This window comes from Agelaius phoeniceus, chromosome 1 (assembly GCF_051311805.1).
Source record: "Agelaius phoeniceus isolate bAgePho1 chromosome 1, bAgePho1.hap1, whole genome shotgun sequence".
NCBI lineage: Eukaryota > Metazoa > Chordata > Aves > Passeriformes > Icteridae > Agelaius > Agelaius phoeniceus.
Window position 1 is genome coordinate 55,942,481 of NC_135265.1, and position 18,789 is coordinate 55,961,269.

Sequence of the window (18,789 nt, forward strand, 5' to 3'; positions counted from 1 at the left end):
TTACAAGGTTGCTGAGAAAAGTGTTTTTGCTAGTGAAGCTCTAGCAATGTGAGCCTTGGTGGTGTTTGTGGATTTTTTTCCTTTCCTTCTGAAATTAATCACTTGTTGCTTTGTTTCTGGTTTCCAGGGTCTTGGTTGGTGCTCCCAAGGCAGAATCTAAATACAGCACCTCTGTTCAGTCCCCAGGAGCAGTGTTTAAATGTCGAGTTCATACCAACCCTGACAGAAGATGCACAGAACTGGATATGGGGAGAGGTGGGTAGTTATGATGTTGGGACAGTAGGAGGCAACCAAAAAAATCCAAACCACATGGCCAGCAGTCCTTCTTCCAACTTGAAATTGGCCCCAAAATATTGAGAGGCAGCCATCAGCCTTTCCTGATGGATTTTGAACACTTTAGCAAAAGTGTCGTATTCTCTTCAGCATTACAAAATAAGATCCCACTGGTGCTGGTGTCCTCTCAATGACCTTGCTTGCTCAGGTAAATGTGGACTTTTCCCTGCTAAACCTGAGCTTCTGTCTTTTTTTCACCTGCTTCAGTGTGGCTTTTCAGCATGTTGGTGACTATGTACGTGTTTTAGAGTGCTACTGCCTGCTCCAGGCAGTGCTGAAGTCAGAGTGCATGAGGTGACCCCAGGCAATGCTGTGACAGGCTCACGATATGTGATGTTATTGGTAATGTGGTGATCTATGGGTTCCCTCATAGTACAGCAAATAATTTCTTAGGTTTACTTTTTGTATTAAAGTGGTCTCAGTGAGACTGCTTGTATGCCATTGCATGGGATCAGGGTTGACTTCAGTTACTCTGATGAACTGTCTGAGGCAGGGGAAGGTGGAGGCCTAAAGTAAAATTATGATCTAAAACTTCCTGCTGGATAATGATGGTAAAGAATGAAGCATTTTAATATTTTAGTTTTCTTGGTGACATGTTGCTTTTTCTGCCTTTATACAATAAGGCATTGTTCATCTTGTACTTACACTAAGTAGAATTTCTGTTTATGAAGTTTAGATGTGTTAAGACAGCGTTTTGGCTAAGTGGTTTGTCCTCTACCAGATTGTAAGTTGTCATGGATTCATGAGTGCTGCCTGACAGGACTATAGATCTCAGCCTCATTTTTTTTTTTAAGTGCCCCTGATCTCATTTTCAAGATTGCATTCAGGAGGCAATCTGATACCTCTCCCATTGACTTAATGGTTTGATGGTTCATTTAAGTAGAGCTGTGAACACAGTGTGATAGCTGCTGGCTGCTGGGGACAGGGTCTGTCCTCAGCTGTTTATGTGTATGGTGCCACTTAGAAGTGAGAACATTGCCCCAGTTAATGCATTCAAGAACTAATAAAATAATCAGGATGCAGGGGGAAAGAAAAGCATTGTCAAATGTTTGATGGGAAATCTCATTTTTTGTCAGGATTCTTTGGTAGGTATTTAAAACTCATGTTCCTTGCCTTGCTGCCTTTCCCTTTTTTTCTATAGGCAATTCTCGGGGCATGCTCTGTGGAAAGACCTGTAAGGAAGACAGAGATGATGAATGGATGGGTGTGAGCCTAGCTAGACAGCCGAAGGCTGGTGGAAGTGTGCTGGTAAGTCCATACTATTCTTTGATCTCATTAAAAATGTAGCTGCTGCCTGACTAAGCACATCCGGATTGTGTTGGCAGTGACTGACAGAGTCCAGGCAGCAGATTTTGTAGTCCCTTTCTTCAAGCAGAAGTGAACCCCAGCCAGAGAACATGATTTATAGAGGGAGGATTCCAAGCCATCGCACATGACTTGTGTCAGCCAAGGACTTCCTCCTAATCTGAGGATTTATATCTTTGAACTGAATAAATACAATTTGTCTGGGAGGTATTCTACTAATTTGTTCTTTTTGTAGTTTTCCTGTGTTTATGTAGGAAATATGAAAGCATACATTTTCCTTGAGCATATCAGTTGCGTCTGAAAATTTACAAGGAAAAATGTAAATTGCTCTTTGTGGCCATATTTTTTATTTATCTATAATAATTTCTTATTGAGAAGGTAGAAGAGTTGCAGATAGAGATGTCTTAACTGTGTGTGGATTGACTTACTGTTTTCAGTGGGGTCACTATGCACAATAGACAGGACAAGGAGAGCAGATATGATCCGTAGGATGTGCAATATTTCTTTGTGAAACTTTTCCTGTGATAATGTAAAGAGTCCTGGGCAAAACCCTTTCTAGAATGCGTGGGTATTTTACATTATGATTCTACATTTATTGTCTGTACATACATCCATGGTTGGGTTCTGACTGTCTACCTGAGTGTGTCTGTACGGAAGTTAACAGAAATAAAAAGAATTTTGCAGCAAAGTGTTATGCATATTATATGTGGAAGGCAAATATCAAGGTTGTATCAGGGTAACCTTGACAGCAGTCTAATTCTAAACAGCACTGTTTGTGAATAGGAAACTTTCAGTTGGCCCCATCTTTCCAATGATATAGAGGACTGCCCTTGTATGGAACATCAAACTGTCAAAAAGCTGCTAGTGAGAAAGATCTTGTGCAGTGATTACTGTACCAATCACCTGTAAAAAGCAAGAGGACAAACCTGCTTCCCTCAAAGACTTTTTTTAAAATATGTGCTTAGGGTACAGGTGCTTATGCCCCAAATCCTTTTGCACCAACTTCCCTGTGGGCAAACAGGTAGGTTTTATACCTTTCTGTCACAGTATTGTGATTATTTTTGCCTCATTTCTCTTGGTATATACCTTGTAAGTGTGATAGGGGCTACCTTTACTTTTCTTAGATGTTTTAAACATGTTCAGGACTAGAGGAGGAAGGGAGAAAGAGGGGCATAAATAAAATACACTGTTAACGTATACAACAGAGGATAAAATTAATTCAAGGCATTCATGCTAGTGTATGCAATTCATATTTTCAGGGTGTATCCTGTGCTGTATGTGCTCACTTCTGTGTGACAATTGAGGAGTAACTTGCATTTATCAGGATAACACTACCCTTGAGAGACTTCCTTTTCATTGTCCAGTTGTCAGGCTGACATTCATCCTAATTAATTTTTAGAAGGTTGTTAATACATTTTTAGGCAGCTCTTAATTTCTTGTCCAAACTATATTTTAAGAATAGCGGATTTTGTGTATTTTGGTTCAAAGGGAAACAGGTTGCAGCTGATGCTTAGGGGTCGTCTCCCTGGAGAGAAGCAGTAATTGAAGGGAATGCTGGTGGGGCAAAAGGCCAAGCAACTGCCAAGGTGGGTGCTGCCTGGCTGAATGGAGGCTGCAAGGGTGAGAGACATGGGCGGTCTTGCATTAGTCTGAGGGGGTAGAAATTTCACACATAAAGCAGGTTAAAAGTGAAATGTAGGTAAAGTAAAATACACAGCTGGTAGTATGCTTGTTTCACTGCAGGTTAGGGTGGTAAAATGTCTCCACAAGTGACACTGATTTAAAAAAATCTTGATCCAGGGCTCTGACAAGATTATGCTGCCCCTCACCCCTCACCATGTCCAGATGCCGGAGAATATTTAATGATATAATTCTCATTATTATTTATCACCAAAGTCTTAAACTACTAATTATACATCTGTGCACATCTGTGTGTAAACAGAGACTGAATTGAATGCATACAGATTCCTTTGTGGAAGGAAATTACCTGGATGTTTCAGGCCACTGTTGCTCTCTGTTTTGAGAATTTTTACTGAAAAAGATTTGTGATTTTTCCACAGATGGTTTTCCATACATGTGCTCTTCTAATTTTAAGGATTAGCATTTCTTTAAAATGTAGCTTTTCTTTGAGGCCCATTTGAAAAACTGGTTTTCTGAGAAGATGTGTCTGAATATGTGTTCATAGCTGTATTTGCCAATTTTTTTTTTTAATTGCTAGATAACATGAGTGTGTTTCTTTAGTTAGGAATGTGTAGAGTTTATATTGTCAGACATTGCAGCTATATTTACTGCATCCCCTCCAGGAATTCCTTTAAGCAGAGTAATATCTTTCTGGTCAGTAGCCCTGGGTGGATTGTTGTTTTTTTTTTTTTTTCCATAAACAAATGTAATTGCCTGTGTGAAATATTCATGCTCTTGGGATTCTGTGTTAAACTAGTCACACAGTTTAATTGTGGGTTGTATAAAGAAGTTGATGCTTTTGTTTTGTAGCTGCTTAGTGGCCTAAATTTTTTCTGATCAGCCTTCCCCAGTTGCCTGATAAGAGTACAAGCTACGATGGCAGCAGGGCAGTAGGGAAGGTGAGGAGCATGCCAGAGGGCTTTAGTTGGTGTTTGGTAAAAGGTAGATTGTGTTTGAGCCCATATTGTGCCAGAATGTTTCTAAACCAGAATTTGGTGTTTGTGTGATGGATTAAATAGTAAAGCATCAAACAGCGAGGTTATAAACAAATGTAGGAGTAAGATTGAATGAGAGTTTCTTGTCCTTGGATACACTATCAGTCAGTCTGCATTAATCTCAGTACTGCAATAATACATCTGAGATTGCCTGCTCTTTCCAAACTGAAACAGCAAAATTCCTCCTTTTATGTCTGTTGGGAGAGGAACCAGGGGTGTTGCATTGTGACTGGGAGATAAGCCACATCCTTCAGTCTTGCTCTTCCTAAATACCTGCCACTTCTGTCATTCTGTTGCTCTTCCTGTGGAGCAAAGCTGGTGGCTGCAACAATGTGCAAAAGAGCCAAGTGTCAGCAGTTCTGAAATGGCCTATTCATTATATTGCAGTACTGCAGTGTTGGCCATCAATAGATACCTCATCTTGCTTTGCTCAGAAGCATTTTATTTTGCTTCAAGCGTTTGCATCATTTCTCCCCTGTTCTGTGGTAGAGCTGGAACCTGTACCCCAGCAGCAGCTGCTGAGCACCAAAGTATGCTGATGATTTCCTTATTGCACAGGGACTTACCTATAACTTGCATCAACTTACCTATAACTTGCATCTAAAAACAGGGTGCAGAGGTTTTCAGTTGTTTGCAATTGCCTCAAATTCAGGTGACTCACTTCTGTTCCAAAGACCTCTTGAGACATGTGCTGTTGCTGCCAGAGAAGGAAGCATGTAGCCACATCACCTTGCCTTGTCAACATTGAATGATACAGTGACAGTTGTTGTAATCAACTCAAATGCTTTTGAGAAGACAGAAAAAAACAAAATCAGATATGTTGTGGTAGGGAGACAAATGTGCTGGTTGTCTGGCTACAGAGAAATGAGTTTTGAGGAGGAAGAGGAGCTGCTGGACTCCTGTCCATTGTAAAAATGTAAAATTCTGTAGCAGTGGCACAAGGAAGTCTGGGGAAGCACTAACTCAGGTAACCAAGGAAAGTTCATGCCTTGAAGGTTTGAAGATTAAGGCAGTCAGGGATGATCTATAGTGTGCCCTTCATCACATCGTGATGAAGGTACAGAAAAGTGGTCATTAACTCAAGACTTAACAGATTGGTTTAAGTGTGTCCAGAATTGCTAGACTGAGCCCATAGCCTCTAGTTGATTTTGAACATACCTCTTACCCAGCAGCAGCTTTTCCTCTCCTTATATTGTTTTATATTTCTTGGCTTCTGCACCTCAGTCCTGAGCAAAGCCACCTGCTTGTGATGAAATGCTGCTGTTCTCCCTGACTCCATTGTTTGTACTCTTCTGAGAGAGATTAATTAGTAGGTTAATTTATGTGAGTGTCTTGCAGTTTCTGAAATATAAAATATCAAGGAATTTATAATACCACAATCCTTTATATTTCCAAAATTTTAAAAAATACTTTTGGCCTGTTTCCATTTGAGTTTATATCCAGAGTTGGGATTGACGATTCTGTTGCTGTAATGGTATGTGTATTTATGGCATTGTCTTTGCAAGGGTTGTGCCTGTTTGCGCTCACAGATCCATCAGGAGAGAAGCTATTTCCTGGTTTGCTGAAAATGAGTGTTTCACATGTTGGTTATCTGTTGCTGTTGAATTTTGAATGAGTAGTGTGTGGGGATGGAAATCATAACTGAGCCTCCTCAAAGTGCATCCAAGAGTCTCCAAAGCTGCTCCTTATTGTGCTTCTCACATGCATTTGTGAGCTGAGTCCCCTCAGAAGGATTCTTTGCATCACAGATGGTAGCCTGCAGCGTGCAGTGTGGTGCAAAACTTTCTGTAGCCCCCAGAGCCCCTCACTGTCCCTAGCGATAGCCATGTGTGGAAATATGTGCCTCTCTTTGGGTACAGGAAATTAGGAAAACAATAAATATCAAATGTACCACTGCTAACAGTAGAGCAGATTTTGCACAATGGATTTTGCTCTTTGAGAGTAGTATTACCTATTTATATCTTTCTGGACATAAGTATATTGAAATCTATTGGTGGCTGGATTGAATTTTGAGCTTCTCAGTGGCCAATACACTTCCCATGTCCTTTAGCAGAGAGGTGACACAGCTGTGCCTGCTTTGTGAGTGGATATAATTTTTAACAATGTTGAGATGCTCCTATGGGCAGCTCTGAGGTGCTGAAGCAGAAAAGTGGGATAGCACATAGAAATGAAAGACAAAGGGTATCTCATCTGGGGAGGATGGAGTCAAATATGGGATTTGTGAAGGGGATTGATGCAAAGTGTCCAAGAAAAGACAAAGGCATGTGGAGTAGATGATTTGTAGCATAGAGGCTTGGTCTGTTGGCATGGAGTTAAGCCTTAAATGATATAAATTGACACATCTACAGTGACTTAAGTGTAGACTCAGACCAGCTGGAGATATGGTCTGGCATGTGCTAAGTTCAAAGCCATTGTTGTTTCACATTTCCTTTTCTTTTATTCCAAATAAATCCTGAGCAGAAGCCAACTTGTGGTTTGGCTGGCAGCAATGCAGTGTTAGTTTTTGGAGCAAATGGGTTCTGAGAAGTTGTGAACCAGGCTCTACATTGCTTGCATGTGTGCCTGTGTGTGGCAGTTGTACTGAGCAAGTGTCTGGTGAGTCCTGTTTTTCAGGATGATCTCATTCTTCACGATAAAGCTCTGCAGCTTGTCTGCACCTTGGCTAAAGTTGCCACTCTTGTTGTTACAAAGTTCTTGGTATTTTCAATTAAATTCACTACCAGTAAGCAAGGCTCAGCACATCTGTCACCAGAGCACAGAGCTGCCTTTCCCAGTGGAAACCAACCTTTGACTCACAAATGCATTATTTGGTGCATTATATTTAACCTTCTGAGTATTCTCAGTGTCTTTATTCCTGTTTTTCATCTTTTGCTGGGTTCTGTTCATGCATCTTTAGTTAGAAAAGCTTTGCTGTCTGCAAGGATTCATGCACAGTCAGAGATTTTGAAATTTCCAGCATAGGCTCTGAGACTTCTTGTTTTCCTAGTTATACACATGTGAAGGCCGAGATCTGAGCTGCCAGGTCAGACAATGTCCTGAGCTGCAGAAGGTAACAATGAAAAGATACTTCAGAAACAGTGGAATGTAAGGAGAGTACAGTGGATTTCTGGGGTGAAGGTGATGCTGAGTGGTCCTATTCATGCATGCTTTGCCTTGGTCAGAGTGATCTCCTCTGACTCTGGGCCAGTAACCCATGTTATATGATCTGTTTAGGCATGTGCACACCGTTGGAAAAACATCTACTATGAGACAGAGTACATCTTGCCCCATGGCTTCTGCAACATCATTCCTCCTGACCTGCAGTCCAAAGGGAGGAAGCTCTTGCCCTGCTATGAAGGTAAGGAGTCAGGCCAGAAGTGGAGCTTATAATGTCCCTTGCTATGCTTCTAAGAATACAGTAACTTTCAGTACTGATTTTTTTTTCTTTTAAACCTGTGACTGCCTCGTGGCCCAGCTGTGGTGGTGGTTGGGTTTTGGATGAACTTGGCAGAATAGCACAATGACTGGATTCTGTGGCTGGTAAAGTGCATGGTTGCACTTTACTGGAGGAATAGAAAGTTTCTGAATTGTGTTTTGAGGCAGCAGCTCTCCCCTTAGGTAAATAATAAGAAGATACTGCTATGAGTTTGGCCTTTTGTGCTTCACTGTGACATGAAATAAAAATCCTCAATTATGTTGCAATCATGAACCAATTTGCCTATCTTATGGAAACACTTCCATTTTTATATTGTCATTTATCAGAAGATTGGGATGTGGGACAGGGAGGAGGGTTGCTTTCCTCACTTTGGGGTACTTTGCAACAATTTATATTAAATTGCTGCTGTGTTAAGGTCTGGGTTTGAGGTGGATACAGAGGGATGGCTTCAGCTCTGAGCCATGGATGGCTGTACCTTTTGGTTCTGCACCAAATCCCACGTGCCATCATTTTAATTTCTCCTTCTCTAGTGCATGTGAAACTTTTACATCATGTTTCCATTTTTAAAAGACTTCAGAAGATAGAATCTCCTTGGCCAAAAGCAATTAACTGAATAAGAGGCACAAATGTACTGTTAGGTAGAAGATATGGTATCCTAAGATTCTTGGCCTTGAGAGGAATGTTTTGGGGAAAGCATCCTTGCTTCCTCCTTTCTTTCATTTCTTCATTCTAGGAGCCTGAGGAAGTGGGCGAGTTTGGAGGACAAAATACAGCAGGGTTTGTTGTGGGCAAGACCTCTGATTTTACTTCTTTGCTTTTAAGCGTTTGCCCTCCTGTCTGTAGCTGGCAGCAGCCAGCAGCAGGCTTGCTGCCGGCATTAGTAAATTGGAGAGGGATAAGGCAGTGAATGTCCTGGCAAGTTTCTCTGTTGCTATTGAGCGGCCAGGTCTGAGCTCGGTGGCCTGTAAAGCCAGGGCTGTGACAGAAGTGTGCCCATTTCATGCTCACTGTTCTGAGGTGGCTCCTCACCTTCCTCTGGGCTTTGCTTTGGAATCTGCCATTGCAAACCTACACACCTTTTGGAGATGGCATATACTTGTGCATTGATGTTTTCCTGCCCTGAAATTGGTCATTATTTGATATGTGAGAAGTTTTGAGGGACTTGTACCAGCCATGCTAGCTGTTGTGCAGCAGAGTACATAAAAGCTATGTAAGCCTTCCTGTAGTGGGTACTGTTCTACTGTATTTGTCCTTCCTTGCCTCTCTGCCCTCCTTGTTAGTGTCAGCAAAATCAGGATAAGGCCTCTCACTGATGTTATACACTGCAAATCATCTGATATTAACTTTATGGACATTGTGCACATGCAGGAATGCCAATGGGGCTCCCTCTGAGCCTTTGTTACTGCTCCTGCACTGCCTGAAGCCATTGTGGGGATGTGGTTTCTGGAAGAGAAGAATCACTTGTGTTTATCTATGCGTCATGTTTTTGGAGTAAAACTGCTGTTAATCTGACAGGATATTTGCCAGGAATTGCTAAAAAATAGAAATGTGTGGGCCTAGTACACGTAGAGCAGCCAGTGGAAAGTTGGCAGGGTTGATGCAGTACTATGCTGGCTTAATTTCACTGCATAGTAAGGTGAAAATTGAAAGTTTGGGACTGATTTCCACAGCCCCCTGCCACATCAGACATGAAATCACAGTGTCACAAGGAATGGCTGCATTTGTTTACTCCCGATTCTTTAAATTTCAATAAAACAAGCTCCAAGAGAGATAGCTGTGGTATATCACACGGAGGAAGGAGTTCATTGTTTAAGGTTTGCTGTGAAATAAGTTTGCAGTCATCCTTGTAACTTTTTTTCCTTCACTTTCTGGAAGGAGCAGAATAATTTTCCTCCACTGACACTGATAAATGGCTACTGCAAGGCATCGAGTCTGAAGTGCTTTTGCACTGACAGCCTTTGTGGCCATTGCTGGGAGGCTGCCAGACCTGTGGCTGCAAACTCTGCACTAGGACAGATGCCTTTGCCCACCAAGATTCCAGTGTCTCAACCTTCTCTGGATCTCGCCATGTGCAAATAGGGGTAGACAGTAGTGTGCCTGCTTCCAGAAGCCTTGTTTTTAGTGCAGATAAGATGATAAGCCTCAACAGGTGAAGAGTGCAGGCCAGCTGAGTGCACATCAGTGTCCATCCACGGAGAAAATGGAAATTTCCTGACTAGATGGCACTGGTGCAACAGCATAGTAGTCTCAATCCATTTTATTCTTGCCTGTCTTCCCTGAAAGGGCTGACAGAAGTCTGGAATTGAGAGATAATTAGAACACAGCAACAAACTTAATAGTGAAATGCAATCTCTCTGAGTAGGAACTAATCTGGTTTAGATGGGCTGGATGTGGTATAGCTGCTTTATGGGGCCACAGTCTTTCAGGTAATACTTTCAGTTGATTATTTTTCCCATAGTTTAAATGGCTTTCCAAAGAAGGGAGCTGCCTCTTCATTCCCCCAATGCATTCAGTTTACAAAAAAGGATGGTTGTGTGTACTGTGAGAGGCAGTCCAGCTGATGAGGAGAGCTGGAATGGTTTCCTACTCCTCTGTGGTAGGAATTGATGGTGGAAGTGGGGAAGACTGATGATCCCTTTGGTTAGTAAGTAAGGGGAACAGCACATGCTCATATTCCTTGCATCCAAAACAAAAAGTAATTTTTCCCACGGGTCCAAACCAGATTTGGTTTTCTGGGAGCCATCAAAACATCCCTGCTTTGTGGTGGCAACTCAGTATCACAATGCTAGGTCAGAAAGATTACTACTGTTTCTTCCTAGAGTAGTGAAACACTGTAATATAGGAAACAAAAAGCTTTCGGCGCATGTGATATTTTACATCTTTGAGGATGATAGATTATTTTATTGTACTCTGTAGCTTAGTTTATGTTATGGCATTCAATTTTGCTTAGAGACTGGCAGAGAGTTTTGTTCAAAGAAAAAGTTCGGGGGAATTTACCTTCAGAATTGTTGCACATCAAAGCTTATTCTTTTTCCTTGTGTGTTGTTGTATGCAATTACTCCATCCTCCATCTCACTTTTCTTGTAACCTGAGATCATCCTGGCTGCAAACCAATGCCATCTTCTTCTCTTTTTCCCTGTATGTATTATTCATGGCACATCTTCGAAGTTGCACAGGCTGCAACCTCCTCCAGACTCAACCTTATCATGCTGCTTTGCTGTCAGCTGTTGCTGCAGCAGTTTCATGGCTTGCAGTCTCTGTAATCAGGAATGCACAGCAGTCGGCAGGGAGACAAGAAAGAATAAAGAAGTGTAGAAATAACAAATTTGCCCTTGATTGCAGTTATTGCCTGGAGCTATGTGAAAACAAATAAATTTAATGTCCTGCAAAGGTTGTTATTCAGGCATACAAAAACTGTGAGCTGATACAATAACTGCACAATTTCCATCTAGTTGGTTGCTTTACTTCATGGCTGGCTGGCTGGCTATGTTGTATGAGTGACATGTGTCGCTACCACGCACTGAAGTGGAGGTGAGGTAGAAGCAATCTTGGTTTCTTCTTGGTTTCATCCCTTTTTGAGCTCATCTATTGTTTGGGAGAGGCAGAGTGGCTCTAGGGAGCAGACAGAGGTCTATGAGGCTGGGATGTGACCATCTAGGATGACTGGCACCCCTTGGCCGTGGATACATGGATGGAAAGGATATTGCTTGGATGTGGAGTCAGGTGTACATCACTGCAGATGGGAGTTAGGGGAGCAGATAAGAAGGGGTAGTTTTGTGCTGAAAGGGTTAGGCAGAAATCCAGGAGCCCAGTGTCTGTCTGTACTGGGCTGCTGGCTTGTTGGAGAGGACTATATCTCTCTTGATTCTTCCCAAAATCGGTGTGCTGATCTCTTCTCTGTGTCACTAGAGCTTTAAATTCTCAAACAGCTCTGATGTCTGAGGTGTTTGGGCCTCCATGCTTACATTTGCACTTGTGAAATATCATGGCCTTGGCATTGAAGACTGAAGCAAATAGAGCCTGAAGACAGGAAGAAAGCAAATGTCACCCCAGACTTTTGGGTTGCCATTATGGGCAACCAAAGAAGCCATTCAATATTTCAGCCTTCTCTGCAATTTCTCTTGCAAGGGGTCCCTGTTTCCACTCAGCAGTGGAACCTACATTTTCTTTAGTACCCTTTTGTTGTTGATGTATCTGAAGAAGCCCTTCTTGTTACCTTTAATATCTTTCACCAGATTTAATTCTGAATGGGCTTTGACCTTCCTCATTGCATCATGCAAGGGTGGGGATCTTGCTGTAGTGAATGCATGGCTTTTAGGACATGCACAGAATTATTTTTCAGGAAATGCTGGTGGGAGAAATCTCTTCTCCTTGTCTCTCTTAATGAAAAAAATGTTCACATTGATAAAAAAATATTTTTCCCCAGGCAAGTACTGGAGAATCTGTATGTGGAGAGGTAGCAGTTCAGAACCCCAACACTCGCTGAATAGTTATGGGCTAATATGGGCTTCAGTTCTCAGTGAAATTGTCATTTCACATGGGTTATCATTAGGAGACCCAGCTGTGCTTCTGGTCTGCTGGGATGCACATCACATTGGCAGGACCCTACCTTGGCCAAGAGTGTTGGGCATTTGGACTGTAATTTGTGGATCAAGTCTCTATTCTGCATGGTGTCTCCAGCTGAACTTCTCCCTGTGCAACTGGTATGACCTCAGCAAATGTCTGAAATTCTGAAAATCTTTATGATGTTAGGAAGAGGCTCTCTGTAGTACAAAAGGGAGGATGGTGTGTGTGTGTGTGTACATATGTCTACATAAAATATTTTGCAAGAAGGCAGCATTTTTTATAATTAATTCCTTCTGATCTTCAATAAGACAAAATGCAACTCCAAAGGAACTTGCTTGGTTCCAGAGGCAGTTTGCTCATCAATTTCATTATAATTAATGAAGCTTAAAATAAAAAAAAAGTATAAAAAAGTTTCACAGTTATCAGGTTATGTGTTAAATTGTTTCTGAACATGAATTACTGCAATATACAGGAAGTAGTGATAGTATGGTAGATATTTGAAAATAATGCTCTGGAAAAAAACTGGAAAGGCTCTGGTCCAGCTGTAAGTTTCAAATACTTCCAAGATGAAAATATTTGAATTAGGGTGGGGTGGAAAGTGATTTTCTTTTTTTTCTCTTTTTCCTGCTCCTCACCGTGAACTTAATGTATTCCTAGAAATATTTATTTTCTCATCATCAAAAAGATAAAGTAAAAATGCCTCAGGTTTGAGACGGCAAATGATTGCTATGTAAAATCCATAAACAAAAGCTGTAGGGTGCTGGTTGGGTTCCCTGTGAACTGGGAGCTCTAAGCACATGGCCATGAAAAGCAGTATCCTGCAAAAGAGACTCTTGTCTGATCCAGTAGAAACACATGTCTTTTCCTCAGTCACTGTTTTCTTCCTGGAACTTGTGTCCTGAAGCATCCTCACCAGAAATGCTTCTGGGCACTTTGATGACTGTCATTTTAGGGGAATATCACTTTATTTCTCTGAGGTAATGGGCCTGAGAGTTAAACCTCCTAGAGCACAGTCTGTGGCACACAGGGATGTGCATCACTTTTGCTCCCCCCTTCTGAGCTGTGGGGATCTGCTACAGATGGCCTCCTCTAATGCATCTTTACTGGAGTGATGCTGCTGGTCTTTTCATGCTGCTGTGGCACTGCTTGTTTAGCATCTCTGTAGGGGCATGCTGGCCTCCCTCCCCAGCTGGCTCCTTGCAATACTCCCTGATGTGGGTGGGTATGCTGCATGCTGCATCTTGGTGGCTGTTCCACTGAAAACCCAGGAGCCCTGCATGCTGGTGTCTCTCCAGGCTGTGTGAGTAGAAACATAGGTGGCTCAGCTGAAGAGTGTGTGCTGTGCCAGGGATGACCACAGTTTGTTTTCTTCCCTTCTTCCATCCAGAGTACAAGAAGAAGTATGGGGAGGAGCATGGTTCATGCCAGGCAGGGATCGCAGGCTTCTTCACCAAGGTGAGCCGTGCATGGAAAGCTTGGGGTGGGTAAGTGGCTCTCCTGTTGCATGTCCCAGGAGGAGATTCCCAAGTATGGCTTGGACAATGGGTTGAATGCTGAGAATGGTCCCTTCCTGCCAGCAAACACTCCTTTGCCTTGTTTAGTTTCTCAGGTGTCTGTTTCTTGCACAGTGACTGTACAGTGGTTCATACATATGTGCATGTGTCTCTCAAGGTCTGTGGACAAGTATAAATGAATTGACTCTGGAAATGTCTTCAGGGAATATTCTTATTATGTATATCCCAAAACTTGCATAGAGGTATTTCTCTGTCTGTCATTAGCTCTTTACTGTAAGTGATGATGTAAAAGTCTTTTTTGAATAATTTTGTTTATGTATGTGTACATGTGCATGAATATGATGCACATACATACAGAAGATAAACAGTTTTATTCAGTTCTGGTACAGTTCTTTGTAGCAGCAAGATGGAGAAAAAAATTGTGGTAGAATATACACACCACAGTTGTTCTAAATACTTGACAAGGTTCTTTTCTGGACAGAAGTCTATCAGCCATGTTCCAGTTTTGTCAAGAATTAATTTGTTCCCTTATGCTTGGATTTTTTTCTTTTGTTAATGTTTCAGGGTTGTGCCTTTTTCACTTGTGTGTTTTGGTTTTATTTTAAATTTTTTAAGAACACATACCCTCTCCTAATTATATATAGGCACTGATCTACAGAATGTATTGTCCAGACTGATATGAACAGAATAAAGGTTTTCTCTTTCAGAAATTGCCTTTTGCCATTTCAGTAAACTGGGATGGCAGGCACTGTTGCCACAAGGGCACTGTCTGGTAACTGGATGTTAAGCCAGCAACAGCTGTTTCCTGACTTTTCTGCTCTCCCCAGCCTGATTCTGTTCCCAGGCTTAAATTTTCCTTTGCTACCCTAGTTCAAAAGATACCTTTGAACTTTTATCACATCAGTGTGATGGCAGCAGGAAATGCAGATAAATGGCCTTTTGGGTCAAACAGGAGATCCTCTATCCTGTATTCAGTGCTGTGGATGGTAGTTTTTCCTGTCAGTAAGTGATCTGACAGGTATGGCCCATTACAAGGAAAAAGCTATTTCTAAGCTGCTCTTTGGTTGGTTTTGTATTCCTGTTCCTGTAGTCGTGTTAGGAGAATCCCTTGTTTTACATCTCCCCCTAGCTGGAACTGGTCACCTGAAGGGGACTCGGATATGATAGCAATTTCCTACAAGGATGGAGTCCACCCATGGCTTTGCATTGAATGGAGATGTGAGGAAAGCAGCTGTTCACATGTCTTCTTGGGGGATGGAGAACTTCCTGGGGTTAATGCTCCGCAGGCTTAATTTGGTCCCTTGCTGGAGGTATTTAAAACTACATCCAGGAGCAAGGTTTTTCTGCAAGGATGCTGGACGTTTTGGGACAACATTTTGTGAATTTCTCTTGAATGTAAATGTACTGTGGATTTTGACTCAAAAATACTATTCATGACCATCTACCTTTGAATGCTGGATGAAACTGTGCCTGATTTCTATGGTCTTTCAAAATGTTAAGTCAGTCTGGTTGTCTAATGCTCCCAAGCCATTTTATGATGCTCTGATGACTCTTATATTCAGGTTGTCTCCCAAAGACCAGAGTGTCTGATAACAGAGCTGGGCAAAATGTTCCACCTAGGATATAACACACATCCTGCTTGTTTAGTGCATGGCAGCTGTTTAGCTTCACAGTTGTAAAATCAAAATCCTTTGTGCTGTTTCCATCATGTTTGGTTAGTATAGCATGTCAGCCAGTATCAGGGCATGATCTGTAGCTGAGTGATGGGCTCTGGGTGGGCTGAAGTACTTCTGGCTCTGGGTCGTCTGAAGGATGTTTGGGAAAGGCAGCAAGTAGAGAGATTTTTCAGAGAATTATCAGGGAGCAGGGATAAACTTGATGGTTAGTAAGGGATAAGCTTGATGGTTAGTAAGGTTGAGGAAAGTCTTCTGTTGCAGCAGAAGCGCTGAGCAGAAGTGGACTATAAAAAGGCAGTCTGTCACTAGGGTATATGCAGTGACCACCAGATTTGGGAAGAAGGAAGGATACTGTCCAAATGCACACAGAATGGAGGTTGTTACAGATAGACTTATTATTGGTGTTTTAAGTAAATATCCTGTCCCTTCTCTATTAATGTGTAAAGTTTTGATTGTTATTTTTTCCTCCTACCCTTTTCCTCACACACCTCCGTTTTTCCTGTTGTAGGAGCTGGTTATCATGGGGGCACCAGGATCTTATTATTGGACAGGAACTGTCAAAGTACTGAATCTCACTGACAACACATACTACAAGCTGAATGATGATGCTGTGATAGCCAGGAGGTACACATACCTTGGTAAGCAGCTCTCTAGTGCTCACTGTGAATAGGAAATTGTCCAACAATGTGTTTCAAGGCTTTGATGCTATAAAGTTGGTAGTGTTTGTTTCTATGGTGATGTATTTTTATAAAAAGTGTGAAAAGAAGAATATTTGAATTAAAATGGTACTTGTCTGGAAGCAAAGAAACATTCAAAATACTCAGTTTTTCTCTCCTTGTTCTAGCACCCTCCTCCCACATTTTGTTGTAATTGTTTGGACTAATATAGAAAATGCATTTTAATAGCACATTGGATTGTGGTGGGCTTCTTAACATTCTTGCCTTTGCCCTGTAACAGGCAAATTATTTGTTACTAGTTGAACTGCATGTCTGCTTACATGTGCCTTTAAAATGAGTGCAACAACTAATTACAGAATTTGTATTGCAGATGTATTTATTTCAACAAAAATAACACAATCTAAATGTGTTATTGGCAACTGAAGGAAGTTGAGAAAGGTTTGGATATAGGTACATCTTTAACTCAATTGGTTTTACTTGCTCTAAAACCAACTAATGTCCCTGAAATGCTTAATTTAAAGGCTTCCGCTTAATCTGAAGTGCCTATGACTGTTGAGACCTAGAAGGCATTTCAGCAGGTTAATACTGTTTGACTTGCACTGACCTCTCATTGTCCCCTTAACCGGTAATATTTAAGAAACCATAATTTTGTAGATACTGCTTGGTGATAGCTAAATGAAGAGTTAATGTTTACCTGTTTGCAGACATAAATAGGTTTTGCCACTGATAGGCTTGAACTATAGGGTTTACTATGTTGATGAGAGCCTCATAATTTGTAGCAAAAGAGCAAGGCAAATACAAAAGAGCCTTAGAAGGAAAGCTACTCTACTCATTTTTATTTAATATATATTATATTAATATATGAAATAAAGCTGAATCTTTCATCCTTTTCTTTCAAATACACTTTTTTTTCTTTGAATAATGGTCCCATTTTTCTTCTTTCCTTGAAAAAATCTTTTTGAGCTATTGACTTCTCTTTGCCTAATGTCCTTTTCTGTTTCCCCCAACGAAAAAGGAACATGATTTTCTAAGCCTTCCTGGGCAGTGATTTTAGCCAAAGGAGGACACTCCTGTCTGATCCAAGTGGGACTGTTGCTCTTGGACATGATACTTTCTGCATGGTCATATGATTGTTTTTCTCTTTTTGTGTATGCCTTTCCCTGTTTTACTGCTTCCCTCTCTTGACTTGCAGTTGGCAAACTGCTCCCAATATGAGCTCCTTGTGTCCCTTGGTCATCTCCACACACATGGCTTTCTTGTCTCAGCTTTTGGAAGGGTTCTGGAGGGTGCACTCTCATTTCCCTTCCCCATGAACTTTTGAACAGAATATTGGTCCATCCTGAGCAGAAAGGTTGTTGAACTCTTAAGTAGAGCCCTGGAGCAAGGAAGCTTATAAGCCTGGTCTGTGTGGTTGATGTGTTTTCCTGTCACAGTTATTTATTTATTTCATTTACTACTCAGGATATGCGGTGACAGCAGGTCATTTCTCTCAGCCGACTACGACTGACATTGTAGGAGGAGCTCCCCAGGATGGAGGCATCGGAAAGGTGTGGCTCTTTATCAAACAGTAATGTGGGTTGGATGCAACACTGCATGTAATGTAGTAATACTGATTCAGTAATGTAATACTGATTCAGTTCTAACGTGTATGAGAAGACAAGAATTTTTTGTCTGCAGGGTAGTTTTGAGCACTGAGCAAGGGAGAGATGAGGTAGTTTGGTGAAGCTGTCAGATTTTCTCAACCAGTCCTTCCTGATACATCGTATCCTTTGCCCTTCTTCCCTCTCTTTCCCACCCAGTCCTTACAATACTCATTTTAATGAGACACAGACAAGATCTCTTTCACACTACTTTTGTTTAGGTTTAGGTATTACTTAAAACTTTCCTAGAAATGAAAATACTTTTAAAAGAGAATTTGTCTTCTGCTTCTTTTATTCACACATTTGACTATTTCAGTATTTACTTCAAGATAACATCTCTAGTAGAATGAGATTAGGTGATTTGTTGCCATTTTTAAGCTTCATAATACTTTGATGTTTAGTGCATTAAGTCTGGGTTTTTGCCAGCTATACTTAGAAATCTTGGTGATAGTCTCTTAAGAAGGAAGGAAACAAAAAAAATCTTCCTATGGGCATATATGGGTTCAATGTCTCAAAGATGTAAAGAAGTGAATGGCTAGATGGAAATGGCTAGTGAGTTAGGCAAGCCTGGTTCTCCTGTGCTGAGTATCCACGTGCTGTTGGAGAAGCTGGTTGAGGGTGAGCACTGTGGCCTCTTAGACTCTTCTAAACAAAAGGTGGAAAAAGTGGGAGTGCGGAGAGGGAGACAAGGAATGTAAAGGATCTGCTTTTGTCTCTCTTTCTTCAAAATGCAATCCTTTTGGGGCATTCCTGTCACTACTTGCTTGAGCAGAAGATATCCTGCAGCCCCCTTCCATCTTCCTACCTTTGACTCTCATGCTCTTTAGTGACATGAGTTGTAGCTGAATCATGCTGTGAGAAGTCTTCACTACCAGGAACACTATCCTGTTCAGGCAGATTATTTTTGATAGTGACCATGTCCTGGGGGAGCAGTGCAAGGGGAGGAAATGGGATAAAAGTAGAAGGTTAACTTGGTACTTATGCCTGA

The 18,789-nt window shown here is 41.5% G+C and overlaps 1 protein-coding gene across 2 annotated transcripts in view; it reads left to right on the forward strand.

The window, feature by feature from the left end:
* ITGA9 (integrin subunit alpha 9) overlaps positions 1-18,789 on the forward strand; it is a 238,781-nt gene that overhangs the window by 8,612 nt on the left and 211,380 nt on the right. For both annotated transcript variants that reach the window (XM_077179385.1, XM_054637200.2), the window contains exons 2-7: positions 128-255; positions 1,475-1,581; positions 7,527-7,650; positions 13,682-13,749; positions 15,993-16,122; positions 17,623-17,708. In XM_077179385.1, coding sequence (XP_077035500.1) covers positions 128-255; positions 1,475-1,581; positions 7,527-7,650; positions 13,682-13,749; positions 15,993-16,122; positions 17,623-17,708 — 643 coding nt within the window. The remainder of the gene's footprint in view (positions 1-127; positions 256-1,474; positions 1,582-7,526; positions 7,651-13,681; positions 13,750-15,992; positions 16,123-17,622; positions 17,709-18,789) is intronic.